Source organism: Babylonia areolata, chromosome 7 (assembly GCF_041734735.1).
Source record: "Babylonia areolata isolate BAREFJ2019XMU chromosome 7, ASM4173473v1, whole genome shotgun sequence".
Taxonomy (NCBI): domain Eukaryota; kingdom Metazoa; phylum Mollusca; class Gastropoda; order Neogastropoda; family Buccinidae; genus Babylonia; species Babylonia areolata.
Window position 1 is genome coordinate 34,164,214 of NC_134882.1, and position 21,348 is coordinate 34,185,561.

Below are 21,348 nucleotides of genomic sequence, written 5' to 3' on the forward strand. Positions count from 1 at the left end.
AAGTCAGGCAGCCTCTAACGGGGTCAGGCCACAACCGACAAATTAAGTATGTCTGAAAAAAGTCTGATCTACTGTGCTGGAGAAGAGAATGCAGTTGTACATTTGGCAAGTGCAATTTTCCTGCATGTGAAAACCTATCACACACAAATAGAGAAACAAAACAAAGAAAAGTTTCACTGGTATAATGCTATTTATGCAAACAGAACTGTGTAAATCTGACAAGAATACTATTATTATTCTTCTCCATACAAATCACACATGTAAATGGAAGAGCACAAACTGAAAAAAGATTTATGATATGCCTTTTTTTTCTTCCTTATCTCAATTTATTTTACAATTGAATGTGACACATTTGAACTAAAAAAAATTCTCAACTCTTCCTGACTATTCACTTTAGTCACCAGTCTTTCTGTAATAATTTATTTTAGAACATAACAAATATAACATATTGACATATTAAAGTTATAGCCAGGGTTCCATGTGAAAACAATGACCTCTTTAGATATTGTGAAGTTATCTGTTACCTTTCTCCTCATGACTTCTTGATGATGACAACAATTGATGAGTACATATTTTTATCTGATGCAAAAATGGGTTACCTAAAATAATGAATTACCGGTACTGACAATCTTATTGAGATGCACAGAACTTGACCAAATGTACAAAGATCACCAGCTTGTTTGCGAGGATATGAAATAGACAACTTAAAAACACAGTGCAACAGCACACACTTTAAACCTCTTCAGTATGTTTTCTGAAGCAAAATATTACAAGCACTCAAAGAGTGATAATGTCATAAAAGTGTTACAATTACTGACAAGGTGTTACAAGACCTGCTAAAGAAACAACTTGCTACAAAATGAAAAGGAGGAGTTTGTATTATACTCCATGTTTGGTGTTAAATATACTTACCATGTCAAACTGATGCAAACTAGGCCTATTGGTTTGCTCTGCTTGGCCAAATTTCGCGCGGCTAACAGTGAAAAGACGGGCCCACCGCCCTCAGCCAATCAAACGCCTCTAAAAACTGTTTATTCAGTGCAAATCATCTAAGAGGCCTACCAAGTCATTCATCAAAATTATCTTAGAACTATTACTTTATGGAGAGATGACACAGATAGTTCACAATTTTACAGTGAGTGTAGGTACTACAGCAACTCATGTGTTGGTAAACAATCAAATCACATAATTATGCACTATGACAATGAAATCTATTTCTATTCTCATCTTTTGCAGTCTGTTTCACAGTGTATATACTTTTTCAAATATTCTTTGCTGACAACTTTGTGTTATGGGTGAAGGCTTCATACAATAATGAAAATTTAGTGAACAAATACAGATTTGCACTCCTGCAAAACTGAACTAATGCCATCGCTTCATTTAAACATCTAAGAAGTTGTGTAACATATCTTTCTTTGAATCCCTTGGCTTTACAATGTTCAGGATCTTGAGATAGCACTGTTAGACGGGAAATGTGGGAGTTTACACCAAAAAGCAGACTAAGATAACCCAGTGGAAGAAGTCTACCAGTAACCCAATCCATATGGAGTCATGATTCTAGTGCTGAATCCAGAAAGCAACACAAGCAGGAGTATAGGCCACAATCCAATGTCTTGGTCAGCCACTGACACTGACTTCCGTTTTCTCACGGAGAGATGGGCGCATGTTAAAAAGTGACACACACCTGAAATGTACTTCTCAAAGACTGGAACAGTTGTTGTCAGAATTATCGATGCATTTAAGTTTTGTTTCATTTTTGTTTTGTTTTGAGACTTCTGCAATTTTCTGAGATGAATACTACTTCTCTTCTTTCACGATGCCAGTTCAATGGGGTGAATTGGTGTATGTGTGTCTTGTTTCAAGTTATTATTCCTCAGAATTGTCTTTACAAAAATTATATTTCAAAACCAGACAATAATAACAGCTGTATTCAACAAACACACACAGTGAATGACAGATTTAGCATATTTGAGTCTTTCAGTCAATAGTCACAGCTCTTAGTTTTGTCATAGTTCTCAAATCTTAAATAGTATCTTTCATTTTCAATCATGTAAAAATGGATAACACAGTATTTTAAATCCTGATGTTTTAGCAAAATTATTTCAAAGATCAGTTAATGCACAAACAAAATCAGAGAGTGAGAAAGAGAGAGAGGGGAAGAGAAACAGAGAGAAGGAGAGAAAGAGACAGGCAGACAACAGAAAGAATATTTGAACATTTTTTAAGAGAAGCAAGCGTTCTGACATGACCAATAATGGCGTTCATACAGAAAGTAGCAAACAAAGAACACATCTGTTATAAGTTCAAACATAGCAGCAACTTTACTCCCCAGCTTTCCACAAGTACAAGACATTCTGAGCATCAGTTTAGTAGTAGTAGTAGTAGTAGTAGTCAGAACACCACACACAATATATATGTCCACACATTAAAGTGGAAGTCCTGTTATGATGATAGCAAACCCAAACTTTCTTCAAACCCTTTGAAGAGGATGGTGGGAAGGGGGAAGAGGGCGGGACAGGGATGTCCAGCTGTACTGACAGGGATATGGTAGAGGAAGGGGCATGGGGGGGGGGGGGGGAGGGGGTAAGTCACGACAGGTATGTTAAAAAGAAGAAGAAGAAATCCATTTGATATGTGTTTTGATCAGATGACATCTCGAATATGTGTATCGCACATTGCATCTGCATAATAAACATACCTTTTAAAGTCACAGTACAGTGTTCTGAGGATTCATTAAACAGAAACATTTCTTCTTTTTCATGAGGCATGGATATGGGCATCAACAACATGATCAGAGGACACTTTTGACAATCTGAACGAGCCAAGCCCAAGGTAGTTTCCTCCACAACTCCATCCCCCCTTCCCCATCCAAAACTTCGGCGATAAATACACTGGCCCGCTAAAGGACTACCTTAAATCCTTTTCTCTGCTCAATTATATTTATCAATGAAAAAAATTCAACTATCACAAAAACGTTTGTTGTTTTTTCCTAATGTTCGAAGGACATCATAAAGGATCAGAATGCTTGCAATCATAAACCACCCTTATTTGTATTGGTTATTTCAGATGAATGATTAACCAAAAAACTGAAGGTATTCCATCAACCAATAACTATGAGAAAGGTGGCAGAATGGTTAAGACGCTCAGCTGCCAATACATGTCCGTGAGGTTGTAGGTTCGAATCCCAATCTCGCTCTTTCTCCCAAGTTTAACTGGAAAATCAAACCGAGCGTCTAGTCTTTCAAAGACGATAAACCAAGGTCCCATGTGCAGCATGCACTTGGCGCACTGAAAAAGAACCCATGGCAACACGAGTGTTGTCCTCTGGCAAAATTCTGTAAAAAGAAATCCACTCTGATAGGTACACAAATATATAAACATGCACTCAAGGCCTGACAAGCGTGTTGGGTTTGCTGCTGTCAGGCATCTGCCTAGCAGATGTGATGGAGAGTATATGGATTTGTCTGAACGCAGTGACGCCTTCTTGAGAAACTTTAACTGCAACCTTGACATTCTGTGTTAGTCTTGCCATTTTGTCTTGAACATGAAAAATTAATGTAAAACAGTGAGGCAAGACGGACCAGTTCTATGCATGGGGTATGTAGATTTCTTTCTTCTTCTTGGGGGTATGGGGGTGGGGGTACAACTTTTATCAATTTCCAATGTTGTAACATTCAATCACATTTATCTTTGCCTATGTACTTGTACAAAGTAAAAATAAAGACTCCAGTTATCAAGATCGGAAGTTTAGGTAAACAGGACTGGCTGGTGCATGAGCAACATAAAACAGAAAATAGAACATGCTGAGAAAAACCTAGTTTCTACTCTTCAGTTCAAAATACCCATTTCACACATTGAACATGCCTTGAACTTTTCTACAAACCTCAACACAAAACTTCAGCAATGGAACTGCTTTTTGAGATGGTTTTAAAGGGTCATACATTGTTTTCCTCAATCAGCATTATGTGTGATTTGGTGTATGTGCATTATGTGTAAATGCAACAACTTTCAAAGTCCAAAAATGCCTATGACCTGTGCCAGGTGTATAGTACACAATGTGTGCATGTTAATCCATGACAAAGCACAAAAAAGGTTAAGGAAAAAAAAAAAAAAAAACCAAAAAAACCCATGGCAATTTGTGAACAAGTCTTCCCGTATGATACATCAAAGATCCTTCAGTGTTCAGACCAACACATTTCTCATGATCATTACCAAAGCCTGTTCCTACCCTCTTCCCCCTTGCTCCTCCCGCCCTCATTTCCCCCAACCACAGTGACTGCTGTAAACAGATAATGTGCTAATGTTGACAGTTTAGACTTTTTAACATCTCAAGAAAGTGAAATGTGATCAAACCCACTCCTATCCCAGTCAGTTCTGATTCACTGCCAACCACAACTCCACACGCAAAGATGGGAAGTTTATGGTCACCATGAACTGTACATCAAAGTGCCACGACATACACAAATCCTCTTTTTCATTTCAGTTGTTTGTCACATTTGTAAAACAAGTCAAGGGGGAAATGAGACTGCCTATTTACATGCCTTGGCTTGACCATCCAGTCTTTGCTTTTGGGAAGAGAGCACTCCTATTCAGCATTCTTTTAGAATTCTGAGATAAAATAGTTAACATGCAATTCAGCCTTGTTGTTTTCATACTATTGATGTCCACGGTGCTACAGCCATCTCAAAAACATATTTGAGAAATTATCAAAGCTACACTTGTCTTTCCTTTCAGACAAACGTTCATACAAATGTTCCTTAGATCACACTGTAGGATTTTTTTGTCCATATCCTTTATTATTTATGTTGCATGCTATAAATTCTCCTGTTGAGATATCATTGCATTGTAACATAAAATCGAAAACATGAAAACACAATAAAAGTTTAAAATAATATTACCATCTTCTGCATGCATACGCTTTCACAAAGCATCCACAATACTATATTCGAGCCAATGTGATCCACAGCAGAATTTATTTCTCGTATCTATTCTGTGGACTCCCATTCAAATGTATCTTTACTTCAACTTGAAGACGGATGATCATGATGAAATACCGGCATTCCGTACATGAACAAGGTGCTGAATCAATGCAAGTAGAAAACTGAAACACAAACAGGTAACAAGAAACCTGTGGGACAATCTGATTTATCTGCACATTGTTGAAAAACAGCACATGTGAAAAAAACATTTCCTCCATATTCATGCTCAGAGAGAGAGACAGAGAGACAGAATGATACAGAAACCGAAAGAGAGAAAAAGGCAGAGACACAGACACAGAGATAAATCAAACTGACAAAGTTGTCCTTTCACGAAATGTCACAGTCCAAACAGTTCACCATTTTCTTCTCTTTCTTTAATTTTGGCACCAACAGAACAAGGGATGAGCTCTGTTCTTCAACTCGTGTCTTAACTTTCTCTATCCCTCCTGGCTGGTTCACCTGCATTACAGCAGGGTGGAATGACAAAAATCAGTTAATCCATAAGCTTGAATAATTTAGAGGGTGGTGGTGGTTGTTTTTCCCATGGACATTATTTAGAGGAGAAACAAACTTTTTTTTCCACATGTGGACAAATATAAATAAAACAGAGATTAATATGTACCATGTCAGTGATACTGCCTCTTTCTGATCACATTTGTCAATCAGGGAGTGGGGGACCTTTTGACATGTCTGATTACATGAACCTTGATTGCTAAAGAGGGAGAATCTCCCCATGTTTCACTGAGTGATACACCATCAGTGAACTGACGTGCAAAGCAAACAAAGTGCCAATATGTTATCTTTAAATAAATAACAAATAAAACAAAGTAAGTAAAAATGTGTTCTGGTTTGGAGAGGGGAAAAAGCCACAATTCATAGCTAATGATTCAATTCTTTTTAAAATTTGTACAGCACAAAATAGCATCAAGCATGAAGATGTAAGAGCCAATATCACACAAGATCTTAGCCCCACTCCCTCCCTCCCTATTTTTCTCACATTATTTACAAGAAGTATCATTCTTCACATTATAATAATGTAGATTTGAGAACACTTCTAAACTTCATATCTAAAATACTATCTGCACAGACAATTTGAAACAGGGAGGGAAAACAAAGATAGTGAGTTTCTCTTCTACAATCAACTGGTAACAAACCACATTTTGTTAACTTACAATTATTTTTACTTTTTTTGTTTGGTTGGTTGTTTTTGTGGGCATTTACAAAAAAAACCCAAATAATAGTTTGCAAAACGCAATATGACAAGCTGGGCAACAGACTGAATACTTCGGTTGCAAAGCATACTTAAAAAAACAGGCTTTTATTTCAAATGGGTCTATATGACAGATTGTCAGTTCTGGCCACAGTCAACTCAAAGCAATCTTGGAAATTTAATACATATATAAAAGATCAGGAGCTACTTTTTTTTTACGGACAATCACGCAGGTACGTTTCACAACCCACCACCTTCTCGGCAAGTTAGAAAGAAAAGAATTGTTCAGTCTCAGGCCTATTCAGCCAATCATTCAAACACACAGTAACCGTTGGTTTTTTTTGTACATCAACCAGTAACAGCTGCACTTTCTTCCATCATGCATCTTTCACTTGCCTACACAACTCATCCACCCTTTAAGAATAGTTCAGTTTCAATCGCTGTACAAAATATGCTACAGCCAAAACACCACATCTGGAGGTCATGTTGTATAACAGCAGAAACAACTATCAAGAGAGGAAATGATTTTGTTTAAGAAACGTAAAGGTGTGTGAGACGGGAAAGATGGACAAATAAAGAGACACACTGAATGAGACTGTGAGAAAAAAAGAGTAGCAACATTTAAAGAACAAGCCCGCTCCACACATTACCCTGAATGGTAAAGAACCTTTATTTCTTATTAAAACCTGTTCTTTAGAAACGATTTGATCTGGTATCAAGCAGTCCAAGTGATTAAAAAAAACAACAACAAATTTTAGAGTGATGGTTTAAAAAAAAGTTAGTCTCACCACACTTTTTGAATGAAGGGAGGTGGTGTTCTCCTCTGTGCAAATGAACATTCTTCCTGTTGTTGTTCTGGAGCAATTTTTTTTTACAGGAGAAAAAAAAAGATGTATATGAATTTGTTTTTATTTTGCTACCAGCAAACTATGCCCGAGTTCCTCTGAAGGACAGTGAAGAAAAATTGATGGTGGCTGCGGTTGTGGTGGTGGGACGTTCAACGTAACATCCAACTTGCAAGTGATGCTAAATGCTATGCTCTGCAAGCAAGCAGCTACTCACCAAGGGGTCAAGACAGTGATGAGTGACACTGAAAAAGCACAAACAGAAAAGGAAAACAGAAGCAAGCCACCCTTCCCCTTTAAATTAAAAAGAAAAACTATGCAACAGAACTGTTTCATTATCACGAGGTGAAGGCCTCAAGGCTAACTTGTGGGAAGAAGAAAAAGAAAAGAAAAACATTAATCTACCAAGTCCCTACACCCAATTTAAGGAGAAAAGACAAATCCCAAGGTTCCTTTACCAACACTGAAAACATGGCAAATTTCAGGCCACCATTTGACAAACAGCTTCTAAACATCTTATTTCTTCAAATTTCAATAATGGTATTCTTTGTGTATGTTTGATGTCCAAAAATTATGTGGTAACTCCTTTTCAAAAGCTAAACTGACAAAAGTTAACTGGACAATTGGGGCTATTTCTCCAGTTTCACTGGCATATATATATATACACATATTGTGACATTTTCCATATCTGAAACAGAAGGTTTACAATCATGCCCAGCTTGGTGCATGTAGAAGGTGTATGGTTCCTCAGTAAATGCTTCTGCTGAAGTCGACCATGAAGAATCACAAGCACAGTGTGACGCAGACAATCATAACAGGGCGATCACACAGATTCACTTTACATACAATTCACACACACACTCTCTCTCACAAGTAAACAGCATTAAGAAAGCAAGGAGAAATGACTGATATTTGTTGAATTTGAATAAGTTTATTTGTGTGTGTGTGTGTGTGTGGGTGAAGGGACATGGGAGTGGGAGGGAGAATAGTGTGCATGTGCACACTCTGGCATAAACATTTGGGAATGAGTGTGTAATGTGGCATGTGTATGTGAAATGGCATGCGTGTATGTGTGTGCTTCTGTGAACGCATGCCCACATGTATGCATACATGACTTCCACTGAGGGAGGCCATTTTGAAATGGAGGCAGAGATAAGCTGAGATGGGGGGGGGGGGGGGAAAGTATGGGAATGCTATCACAAGTTTCTTACAAAGTATCCTTTTACTGCATCAATAGCAGTAATAAAACAGTATGAAACCAAGGATACTGAAGCCAATGACATAAGGCCAGACCATGACAAAAAAACAAAAAACAAAAACAAAAACAAAACAAAAACCCAAACAAAACAAAAAAAACACACACACAAGAAGAAAGACAACCTATGCATTCTAAATTCTGCATCTAGATTTTGAATGAACAAAAATACAGTTACTACAGCACATATCCAAAAAATGAAGCATGTGGTTCAACCTGTAGTTTACAATACACCTTATCCACCTGAGGGGGTGGCATAGTGTTGGGAACAGAAGCAGAAAAATAACCATTATTTGCATTTTTTGCCAATGTGTGTATGTGTGTGTGTGTGTGTGTGTGTGTTTATGTGTGTTCATATAGGAGAGTGTGCGTGTGTGTGTGTGCGTGTGCCCGCACATGTATTCTACCTGGCTAGTTCTTAACAGCAGTGTTTGCAGATACTAGGAGTACGAATGTCAAAAATGATGGAGAGAGACAAGAAAAACCATATTCCGACACAACAAATCAAGTCCCAAAGTGTTGGTGAGGAGGACTGGCAACATGAGGATGCTGTTCAAAAGGATGTGATGAAAGAATGATAGCCTTTTTGCTTGTGTTTTTCACTTTTCCACAGTCCAGCGGCGCACTGCGTTAGCTCAATAAATATTCTGCTGCCTTTGTCACATCCCAGTTGTTTGACGACAGTGCCACTCGTGCTTGATCCTGTATGAAACCAGGGAAAAAAAAATTGGTCAATAAAATCTATATACTCACATAAACTGGTGATTAGAGAATACTTTCAAGAACAAGACCATCTACATTAAAGCTAGAGGCTAAATTAGTAAATATTGCTGCTCATGACCCTAACTTAGAAAGAAATAGAAAACAAAAATAAAGAAAGGTAAACAGGCATCCACAGTCTCAAGTCTGTTCAAAATTATATAAAAGAAAGAACCAACCTAACTACAAATGTTAAGGCGGAATTTTTACAAGCAATTTCGGTTTTCCTTTTGAAATTTCAAATGCAGCATTGAGGAAATGTCAAAATACACTGTGACTACTTCTTTGAGAAGACATGCTGACTGATACGAAGGTTGTTTTACACTGCAAAGAATCAATGAGAGAAGCAACATTTTAATAACCAACAACCAAGGATTGGCACAAATTTTCTGCAAAATAACAGTTCACTAAAAGTGCACAAAAAGAAAGATGGCCGAAAATGGCAAAATATACACAGAAGACCAGAAAAAGGACAAGAAAGCAATGGTCCAAAGTCTTTAAATGGCAAGGTTCTGGCATGGTACAGAGTGCACGATATCAAGGGGAGACGGAAAGAGGGCCAAGGGAGGATGTCTGTGGAAGTGCCCCTTGGGGCAGCGTTTCTACTTTTGCTTTCAGCCAATCTACAGAGAATAAATGTCAGCATAAACTTGTGTAATGTACACTCTAACAGATCACACAGATTATAACAAAACTTCTTTTAATCCACAATGTGCATGTTTATCTTTGGATTCTCTCAAATATTGTCTGACCTGTATGACTTCAAAGGGGGTAGAATGTTTATCCACACCTTGAGAACACAAATAACAGCATCCTATCCATAACAGATGGTTTCCCCTTATTTGCAACTCAATTCCACAATCTCAATCTGTACTCAATACCCTTATCACTCTGACATGCAGTGACAGTCACTCCACTTACCACATCAAAACCCATGTTTTTCAGCTGTACCTCTCTCATCTCGTACTCCATGTCCTTTGAGGGCCCTGCAAGGCATCTTCCCCTGTTAGCCATGGTATTTCACAAACACAACTCACAGCCTAGCTCATCTTACAATAACAATCCCCAGGACTCTCAATACACCTACACACCAGTCTAACTCATCTTACAATAATCCCCAGGACTCTCAATACACCTACACATCAGCCTAGCTCATCTTACAATAACAATCCCCAGGACTCTCAATACACCTACACATCAGCCTAGCTCATCTTACAATAACAATCCCCAGGACTCTCAATACATCCACACACCAGTCTAACTCATCTTACAATAACAATCCCCAGGACTCTCAATACACCTACACACCAGTCTAACTCATCTTACAATAACAATCCCCAGGACTCTCAATACACCTACACACCAGTCTAACTCATCTTACAATAACAATCCCCAGGACTCTCAATACACCTACACACCAGTCTAACTCATCTTACAATAACAATCCCCAGGACTCTCAATACACCTACACATCAGCCTAGCTCATCTTACAATAACAATCCCCAGGACTCTCAATACACCCACACACCAGTCTAACTCATCTTACAATAACAATCCCCAGGACTCTCAATACACCTACACACCAGTCTAACTCATCTTACAATAACAATCCCCAGGACTCTCAATACACCTACACACCAGTCTAACTCATCTTACAATAACAATCCCCAGGACTCTCAATACACCTACACATCAGCCTAGCTCATCTTACAATAACAATCCCCAGGACTCTCAATACACCCACACACCAGTCTAACTCATCTTACAATAACAATCCCCAGGACTCTCAATACACCTACACACCAGTCTAACTCATCTTACAATAACAATCCCCAGGACTCTCAATACACCTACACATCAGCCTAGCTCATCTTACAATAACAATCCCCAGGACTCTCAATACACCTACACATCAGCCTAGCTCATCTTACAATAACAATCCCCAGGTCTACTCTCAATAACAATCCCCAGGACCAACACCACCAGTCTAACTCATCTTACAATAACAATCCCCAGGACTCTCAATACACCTACACACCAGTCTAACTCATCTTACAATAACAATCCCCAGGACTCTCAATACACCTACACATCAGCCTAGCTCATCTTACAATAACAATCCCCAGGACTCTCAATACACCTACACATCAGCCTAGCTCATCTTACAATAACAATCCCCAGGACTCTCAATACACCTACACATCAGCCTAGCTCATCTTACAGTAACAATCCCCAGGACTCTCAATACACCTACACATCAGCCTAGCTCATCTTACAATAACAATCCCCAGGACTCTCAATACACCTACACACCAGTCTAACTCATCTTACAATAACAATCCCCAGGACTCTCAATACCCTGTCTTCTTCACTTTCACACTGATCGGCATTTCATTGTTTTACGATCATATCCATCAAAGTTTCAAATCTGTCTTTATCACAACTTTCTAGTGCGGACAAAATCAATCAGAACAAAAACTCCAAACACTTAAGCGATAGTCCATACAAAAACCAACATGCACACAAGATAGTGGCCTTAGAGACAGAAACTGTTTCGCATTTAAACTGTAAGACTTGAAATTAGGTGACAGAATTTCTTTTAATTCAAATAATGCTGATTACTGATGACAGATAATATAAACTGCATAAAATAATCTAAATTATATTCTTCTCTACTGAAGATGAACTTAACTGTTCAATATCCGAACAATTCATCTAGTTGTATGTCTGTATCTGTCAAACTTTTATTGTTTTAACCTAATCCATTTTACTCCATGACTACCACTCAGACTTCATAACAAAAGTTGCAATTGTTTGGTGAACAATCCCAAACTTTGAGGCAAGATGGTGGACAGTGTGTTGTAAATCATGTGGCCAACTAAAACATTCAGTAAGTTTTATTCCATTAATTCAGTTTTGTTTTTGTTTTTTTACAAACAATATTGGTACGCAATAAAGACTTTGATGAGCACATCAAAAATGCAGTTAGTGTGATCTGTCCTGAATTTGCTTTTGCATTTCTTGTAACTGCAGACAAGAAAAGGAATGCCAAACTGTCTTAAAAGCATAATTTAACAAAACACAATCCAGCAACAAACTGGAAATGATCCAAAGAAAAGTTTGCCAATATGGAGGCAAACAAAAAAATGTTATAATCCAGAAATCTGGCAGATCTGCACCCCTCCAATTAAAATGTGTGGGAAGAACTTTCTTCTTTTATTTTTAGGATGAATCAGGCCCTAATAAACTAATCCCCACCCCATATCCAGTAAACATCCGCAATAAGCTGTATCAATCAGCAAAATTATGAGTGAAGTTTTATGCTTTTAATACCGGAAACTTACACCCTTGTTCATAACAACATAACCATTGATCTTTCGGGTTAACTGTGCAAAGGTTGACAGAAAGCCTTTTTCTGTCAGGATAGGTGCAAAAGAACAATTTTCACGCCTTACACCTTCATAATTTACCTTGGGCATAAACACATGTCCAATGTGTGGCTGTTCTCTTGAAGACCTCAAAGTGTTCTTTGTACTGCTGGGCTACCACAGCATCTTGAGGGTCATCAGGTTCTGCTGCTGCCAACAAGGCTTGTAACGACAACAGCACTGTGCGCAGTGTCATGGCTGCTGCCCTGCACAGTGTACACCCCACCAGTCCCATATAGCTAAATCATAGTTCACAGACTTTATAATCCACCTGAACATCAGGCCATCACTGACCAATTACCGTTTTCATCAATGTAGGTCAGGAAAAAAAACAAACAAACAAAAAAAACAGGAAACTTGCAAACACAACCAATGTTAGAGACATCTGTTAACTCTAAAACAATCATGAATCAGCAGAAAATGTGTATTTCTGACATAACTTTTTTTGTAACTGAACAAGAAGGGAAAAAACTTCTGCTCCTCAAAACAGACAAATCATACAAGTTCAGCTATTGCTGCTCAGTATCATACATCAACCTGCACACATGTAGTAATGGTGTTCACAATAACCAACCTTATGTGTATGTGTGTGTGTGTGTGTGTGTGTGTGTGTGTGTGTGTGTGTGTGTGTGTGTGTGTGTGTGTGTGTGTCATTTCTCTCTCTATATATATATTTGTATGTCTATATGTATATACATCAATCTATCTATATATATCTGTATCTGTAGAAATGTATACATATATGTATGTGTGTGTGTATGGATTTAACTCACATCTACACACAGTCATACTCAAGTGCATGTATGCACACATAATTGGCAATGGCAAAGAAATACATGCGACTGACAGAAATAGAGCATAACACTGCAAGTTTTAAGTTGGGTTTTTGTTATGGAGATAATTTTTTAGTACAAGCACAAGTCAGTAATCTTGCTTATCAAGTCCAAACTGTGTGCTAACAACAGTAACAAAATTATTTTCATTAGCCAATGAATGAACAAAGTATTTCATTTTAGTTTGGCATGTAATCCACACAACATGCACATGCAAGGAGTGAACCTGATCTGTAGCTGATACGTGAGATTCCACACCATAACCCTCCACTTTTCTCTCTTTTAGTATTTCCCACCACAAAATCAAAAGCTGCAATTTTTGAAAAGGTTAAAATAGATATAGCAAAAGTAGTCATACTTAAAGATATAAAATAATACCCTCGTATCAAACAGGATCTTACTGAAATAGTAATAGCAAAAGTAGTAGTACTTAAAGATATAAAGTAATACTCTGGTATCAAACAGGATCCTACCTTTTTTTTTCCTGTCTTGCACTTATAACCATAACATGTGACAAGCTCACTAGGCTGTGTACAGTAAGTAACAAAACACTACAGAAATAGAAATAAACAAAAGCAACAACACCAAGCAGAAAATGCTCAACACAGCATGCTCACCACTGATCTTTCAAGATGTCTAGGCAGATGGCACCGGTCACTGAGCTTACATTAGGATGCCAGATCTTTGTCACAAATTTAACCTGAAGAAAACAAGTGTTTCACTGATAGTATCAACAAGGAAACAGAAAAAAACATATTTTCACTAATATACTGCTCAGTCAATTCGTATTCAGACTACATGGGCTTTGTGGCTTCTTAATGTCTCCTTCCTTATTGTATCAGAACCGAGTCTGGTCAAATGAGGATGAAAATATTTTTCAATGGAAATGTTTAACACTGAGAAGGGTACTTCAGTCTGAAACGATGAGGAATGACCGTACAGGCACTTACAATCTGCAAATCTTCCAACTGTCAGTCGTTAATTCAAGCAGTAAGTAACATTCCACCTAAAAAGAACATCATTCTGGTAGTATCCTGCTGTGCAATGTTGACTTTTCTTTCTTTCTTAAATCATTAACAAAAAAATATATCATTATAGTATACTAGCTTAGTATAGTTCTTATTCTGCACAATGATGAACAAACCCCTTGAAAGGGTGCCTCAAACGTACAATTCAAGTCAAAGATGGCTGTATACACTGTCTATTAAGTATCATGAAATATCTTCTTGAATTCTTAAAGCTACAGTGAAGGTGGCAATCAATATTTTTTTCAATCAATCACTGTTGTACAAGTGGCTAAGATGTAGCTATTCTCACAAGCTACCTGGATGGAGTTGGTTCATTTCAAGAAGTATGTCACACTCATGATTCAGCTCTGCAAACATTCAGATGCAGCCTTACTATTAAAGTTCTATCTTCACTTGACAGACATGAGGACAGGTGACATTTCACTTCTAAGTTGTGCACATGAATAATCAGGTATTCCATGTTACAAGACATTAAGGCATATGAAGTAGCAGAACACATTTCACTGCAGACTTATTTTCCACCATTATGAAAAAATAAACTGTCTGACAAATTGTAGTACTAGTAGGAAAAACACCACAGAAAATAAACAAGTTTACCTCAGAAACCCTGCTCTTACTGACCAGTGACTAAGCAGAGATAAATACACATAATCAGAAAAGCACCCTCTTTCAACTTATCAACAAATAGGACTTAGTAAAGACCTTATATCACACATAAACAAACAAAAAGTGGCAATAAATGGAAAGCAGAGAATTCTAATCACATTTCGAGAGAAGCTGAAAGTTGAACATTCATGCTGTTTCTATCTGTCAAACACTTAAGTTTAACCACTTCAAGTATCCTCATGACCATTTACATGTTTTTCAATCGATGATTTGATGGCAACAACTGCAGCAATAAGCAAACTCTAACAAGCATGTGCTAACTCACAAGAGGTGGATTGAAGGGGTATGTTTCTGGGATCTTGATCTCCAGCTGAAAAATCCCTTTTGCATATGGTGTGTCTGGTGGACCCATGATCTTCCCTCGCAGATGCGTGTATGTGTCATTCACAAGTTCCACTTGGATGTTACATGCTGCCACCTGGAACAAAACAAAAACACTTTATTTCCAAAATAGGTCATTTCTTATAAAACTGTGCAAACAATGAAACATGCTAGTTCTTATAGATGGGACACATCAAGAAGTTTGTTAACGGACTGATTGCAAATGCTGTTGACCCCCTTTTAACTTATTTAAGTATATATTTGTACAACTGTTTCTTTAATGAAACATTACTGCCAAAATGATCATAAAATGTCACAGATGTGCATTTGTCACATGAATGAAAATCTTATGCATAAATGTATTCTGGTGTTGACAGTGATGAAGCTGTATTTAGAGGTAACCTACTTTGGGAGGTTATCGGCCGTAGCTACTTTCGTTTTCTCCACATAGGCAGGTAGTAGTTTGCGCAGGACAGGAATCAGGCCCCTGCCAGTCTGCACTGGTGGGTCACGGTTAAGTATGTGTAATTAAAGCTGTATTTATGTACAGTGTGTCTGTGTGCATGTGTCTCTGACAGTATATTAATGTGTGTGTGTGTGCCTGCGTGTGTGTGTGTGTGCGTGTGTGTGTGTGTGTGTGTGTGTGCGTGTGTGAGTGTGTGTGTCTGAGTGTGCAAGAGACAAAGACAACATGAAAATATATCAAACCTGGCCCAGATAAAATTTGTTCAGGAGACACACTTAACTAATGCCTTCTCCTACTTTCCACTCAGTAAGCTGTTATTTTCCATACAAGATCTGACTGTATTCATAATGTGAATATCTCATTAACACGTGACAGAAGTCATGCTTTATACTTCCACCTGTTCAAATCTACTATAATCACTTTGTTGTACTCACCATTGCTTGGCTGTGGAAATACTTTTACAAAATGTTGGAATCTAAAATACAATTTCTTGAAGTAACTCGTTCTGGCCAGACAGACAATATTTTAACTCAGTTGTATGCTCTGAAATACACATTACACACATATCGGTAACTTGCACAGTTGCAGTTATCATCCACACACATTAAGAGTGATATGTCATGAAGCCTTATGGAAATTATCTTCTTTTTTCAAATATCCTTGTCAGAACTGACATAGTGGCAACAATGGCCGTGGCATCCAACAGAGCCAATTTCTTTTTTCTTTTTTTTTCAAACAAATTGTATGAAATCATTATCATGACCGGAAAGTCACAACTTGAGAGATGAGAAAACTGATATGCATACAGTAAAGGCCATAAACTGCAATCAATATCAAAGACTTTCAGCATAGAATAGATGCAAAGCAACAGTCTAAATCAGGACATGACGGTGTGATTGTATTTCACTTTACTGTTTGTCTTGTTCAGTCAACAGACTGACTGCACAAATGAGACTGTGATGTTTTGGGATAGGAGGGGAGTAGAAGACAATGACAAGCCTATAGGCACCTGCTTCGGCATGTTTTCACTGAGGGCATCTGAACCTGTGGTTTCAAATTTTACCAAACTGATCTCCTACTCATTAAAAATTTTTTTTTAATGAAAATAAGATATGAACTGAGATTCTAAATCAATAAAGTCAAGAGGCATGCTCCTGTTGTACATTCACTGATTGATACTTAACATATTAACCATTTAATCACAGATAAATTTATACATTAATGGTTTAATCCACTGATGCTTTCTTTTTATTTCTTTTAAATTCAAGTCTACTCTTCTGACAAGCTGAAGTTTGATTGACTATCAGTGTAATTTTTCAGTTTTTGTTTGTCTATTACCAGTGAGCTCTACAATGTAAGTAATGAACCTGGCTGCAGGATTACTTCCTACTGAGAGCACTGACTCAACTGAATACTGACTGCAAACGTGTACCAAGTATGCATAAACGTTATGAAGCATGTCATATAACCAGCAGTTACGAAATCTGTAACTGATCATTATCTGAATTCCAAAGGGAAAATCTGATCAAATGTTGACATGATAAACTAATCAAGTCGTAGAACCCAACAGGAAACAATTTTTGTAATCTCTACAGATTTGGATGAACACATCTGGAATCCGCCTCTCTGGACAACCAGAATGTGGAGTCTGACTGGAGGACCCTGCGCGAGCTGATCTACAGTACAGCTTCAGAGACCCTGGGACCCATGACCAGAAAGCACAAAGACCGGTTTGATGAAAACTGTGTTGAAATCAAGCAGCTTCTGGATGAGAAACGCCATCTGCATCAAGCCTACCTGAGCAACCCAAAGTCCACATCAAAAAAGGATGCGTACAATGCCATCCGCAGGACTGTTCAGCAAAAGTTACGCCAGATGCAGGATAAGTGGCTGAGTGACAAAGCTGATGAGATCCAGGGATATGCTGACAGGCACGATATGAAGAGGTTCTATGATGCCTTAAAAGAAGTCTACGGCCCCACATCCTCAGGATCATCCCCCCTCCTCAGTGCAGATGGGAATACCTTGATCACTGAGAAGAAGAAAATTCTCGAACGCTGGGCTGAGCACTTCAACAGTGTCTGAAATCGCCCTTCCTCCATAAATGATGAAGCCATAGACCGGCTCCCACAAGTCCCCATCAACGAAGCACTGGACGATCTGCCAACACTTCTTGAGACCCAGAAAGCAATCCGTCTGCTATCCAGTGGCAAAGCACCTGGCTCAGACTCCATACCAGCAGAGGTCTACAAGGATGGAGGCACTGTGCTGACTGAGAAGCTCCATCAGCTGTACTCACTCATGTGGAAAGAAGAGACAATCCCCCAGGATTTCAAAGATGCATCTATCATTCATTTGTACAAGCGAAAGGGGAACCGGCAAGCCTGTGATACCATCGGGGCATTTCCTTGCTCTCCATCGCAGGCAAGATACTTGCCAGGATCTTACTAAACCACCTCACAGCACACCTTGACCAAGGTCATTTGCCTGAGAGCCAATGTGGATTCCGGAAAGAGTGCGGAACCACCGACATGGTGTTTGCTGCAAGGCAGCTGCAAGAGAAATGTCAGGAGCAAAATGCTGATCTGTTCTCCCCCTATGTCGACCTCACTAAGGCCTTCGACGCCGTGAGTAGAGAGGGACTGTGGAAGATCATGGCCAAGTACGGATGCCCTCGGAAATTTATTTCCTTGGTCAGCCAATTCCATGAAGGCATGCAGGCTCGAGTCCAGGACAATGGCGAAACATCTGCTCCTTTTCCTGTCACAAATGGTGTCAAGCAAGGCTGCGTCCTGGCTCCAACGCTGTTCAGCCTCATGTTCTCTGCAATGCTTACTGATGCCTTCAGAGATGGCAATGTTGGAATCGGCCTAAAGTACCGAACAGATGGCAAGCTGTTTAACCTCAGAAGGCTTCAAGCAAAAACGAAGGTCATGACAGACATCATAAGAGACTTTTTGTTTGCTGATGATTGTGCCCTCAACGCTGGATCTGAAGCTGACATGCAACTCAGCGTCGACAAGTTTGCCACTGCCAGCAGGAACTTCGGCCTTACCATCAGCACGAGGAAAACTGAAGTTCTCCATCAGCCAGCCCCAGGGAAACCCTACGTTGAGCCCAACATCACAGTCAACGATCAGAGACCCAGTGCGGTGGAGTGGTTCACATACCTTGGCAGCACAATGTCACAAAATGCGACCATTGACGATGAAGTGAACGTCAGGATTGCAAGAGCAAGCGCAACTTTTGGTAGACTCAATGCAAATGTCTGGAACAGAAGAGGCATTAGTCTTGAGACCAAGCTAAATGTCTGGAACAGAAGAGGCATTAGTCTTGAGACCAAGCTAAAGGTCTACAGAGCAGTAGTTCTCCCCACACTACTGTACGCCTGTGAAACTTGGACAGTGAACCAACGACATGCCAAGAAGCTGAACCACTTCCACACAACATGCCTCAGGAAGCTACTGAACATCAAGTGGCAAGACAGGACCCCAGACACAGAGGTGCTCGCAAAAGCCACCCTTCCCAGCATCTTCACCATCCTGATGCAGTCCCAGCTTCGCTGGGCTGGACAAGTGGTGCGCATGCCAGACCATCAGCTCCCCAAAAGGCTCTTCTATGGCGAGCTGCAACAAGGGAAGAGATCACACGGAGGTCAGAAGAAGCGCTTCAGAGATACTCTGAAAGTCTCTCTGAAAGTGTTTGATATCAACCCTGACTCCTGGGAGGAATCTGCAGTGGACCGTGACAAATGGCGCGCTGCTGTGCACAAAGGCGCCAAGTTGTGCGAGGCCAACAGGACTGCTGCAGCTGTTCAGAAGAGGCAGGCCAGAAAGTCACAGGCAAACAAGCTCCCTGACAATGATATGCCTGTCTTTATCTGCCCCAACTGTCAGGTAACATTTTGTGCGCAGATTGGACTATTCAGCCATCTGCGCATTCACAGATAGATTCATGAGCATCCTCCCCCCCCACCCCACCATCACCGTCCCCCAGCTGAATGACAATGATGGTCATCATCGATCTCGATGGACACACCACCACCAGATGAATCCACCAATGGAATCAGTGACAGCTTGTATCGCAAGGGAAGACAGGAATCTGTAAGCCATGTTTTTAATGGCAGGTCATGAAGCAACCCCAGGTTCCATGGTGCTGCATCAATAACCGAAAAAGTCAAATTCTTCTTTTGTGTGGCAGCAAACTTCAAATATTACTGAACATTCTGCTGGGATGTAGGGAGTGGTGGGTGGCACATGGGTTTGAAATCAAATGTTGATAATTATAATAAAGGACCAAATTCAAAAAGAAAGTACAGAAAAGAATTAATAATTTCATTCAGACTTAAGACTAATGTAGCAGATTAATTATCATCAATATGTCAAGACAGGAGGCAGACTGGTTAGAGGATGAAGGAGATGTGGTAGCAACTGAGGTTGTCAGCAAGCAACAAATTTTCACCTGTTCTCTCCAAAAAGACTGACAGTACCTGTACTTAAGGACAAGCGCACCACAAAAAAATGAGACAATATCTGTGTTATATGTTCAAGTAGATGGGGGCGGGCCTGAGGGTGGGGTGGACTGATTATAAAAAAAAAGAAAAGAAAAAAAAAAGCAGCATAACTGTGTATGTCTGATCCAGTATTTCCTGAATAAGGTCTGAACACCAACAGAACTTCAATAATAATCAATGATAAATAAACATCACATCAGACTAGCATTACTAATATATCACCATCACTGTACTGAGACAGTGAACCATTGCTGATCTGATTTGTCTCCTTAGTGATAACTGCAGTTGGGAAGATGGGTAAATTTAAGTTCATATATATATATATATAAATATATATGTTACTGTTTCTTGACAAAGACCAAAGACATCTGGTTTTACAAAACATTAAAACAAAAGACGTTATCACTGCATTTTTATTACCATTATACATGTTTTATTGCGCCAATGACAACGGGGAAATTCGTTTCAGGTCGGACTAATTGCGAACGCTAAACAGTACACTTAGTGTCTATGTTTATATTCCAAAATTTCGGATAAAATACCTCGTCACTTTTAACGACTTCTTTGAATTCTCTTCGTATTCTCTGCTCAGCAATATTAGTCATTCTGCCAAGAAAAATCTTCGTGGGCCAAAAATTTCTGGTGGAAACTTGTTTAGAATTCTCCAACTGCAATGAAGTAACTTCCGGTTCAGCACTCAATGTCATGCGCACATTACAGCACCGGACAAAATAAATGCAGATTTTGTTGTTCATCTTTTTAAACAGTAAAAGTATCACCGCTTTTTTATATACTTCAAGCAGCATTTAAAAGCTTGAAAACATTATCCAGACCTTGCTTGTATTTTTAGATTGGCAATTTGCACAATCAAAAAGAAAAGAAAAAAAAAACGAGAGTGGTCATACACCTATAATAGCAGCCAGTCGCCACATCTCGTCCTCGCCTCATGCATTATCATTTCGCTAAGTTTCACTGTGACTGGTTATTACAACAGTATCTGAACAATATCCCGTTGTTAAGAGCAATCCAAAAGGAAGCAATGAAA

At 39.1% G+C, this 21,348-nt stretch overlaps 1 protein-coding gene across 1 annotated transcript in view; it reads right to left on the reverse strand.

Moving 5' to 3' along the window:
• The window catches only part of LOC143283985 (ubiquitin-conjugating enzyme E2 K-like), a 22,035-nt gene extending 1,031 nt beyond the window's left edge, over positions 1 to 21,004 (reverse strand). Inside the window, exons 1-6 of the mRNA XM_076590488.1 lie at positions 20,846 to 21,004; positions 15,269 to 15,421; positions 13,927 to 14,009; positions 12,519 to 12,682; positions 9,970 to 10,034; positions 1 to 8,991 (exon numbers count right to left, since the gene is read on the reverse strand). The exon at positions 1 to 8,991 is cut by the window's left edge and continues 1,031 nt beyond it. Coding sequence (XP_076446603.1) covers positions 8,920 to 8,991; positions 9,970 to 10,034; positions 12,519 to 12,682; positions 13,927 to 14,009; positions 15,269 to 15,421; positions 20,846 to 20,908 — 600 coding nt within the window. The 5' untranslated portion in view covers positions 20,909 to 21,004 and the 3' untranslated portion in view covers positions 1 to 8,919. The remainder of the gene's footprint in view (positions 8,992 to 9,969; positions 10,035 to 12,518; positions 12,683 to 13,926; positions 14,010 to 15,268; positions 15,422 to 20,845) is intronic.
• Between the last annotated feature and the right edge of the window lie 344 nt (positions 21,005 to 21,348).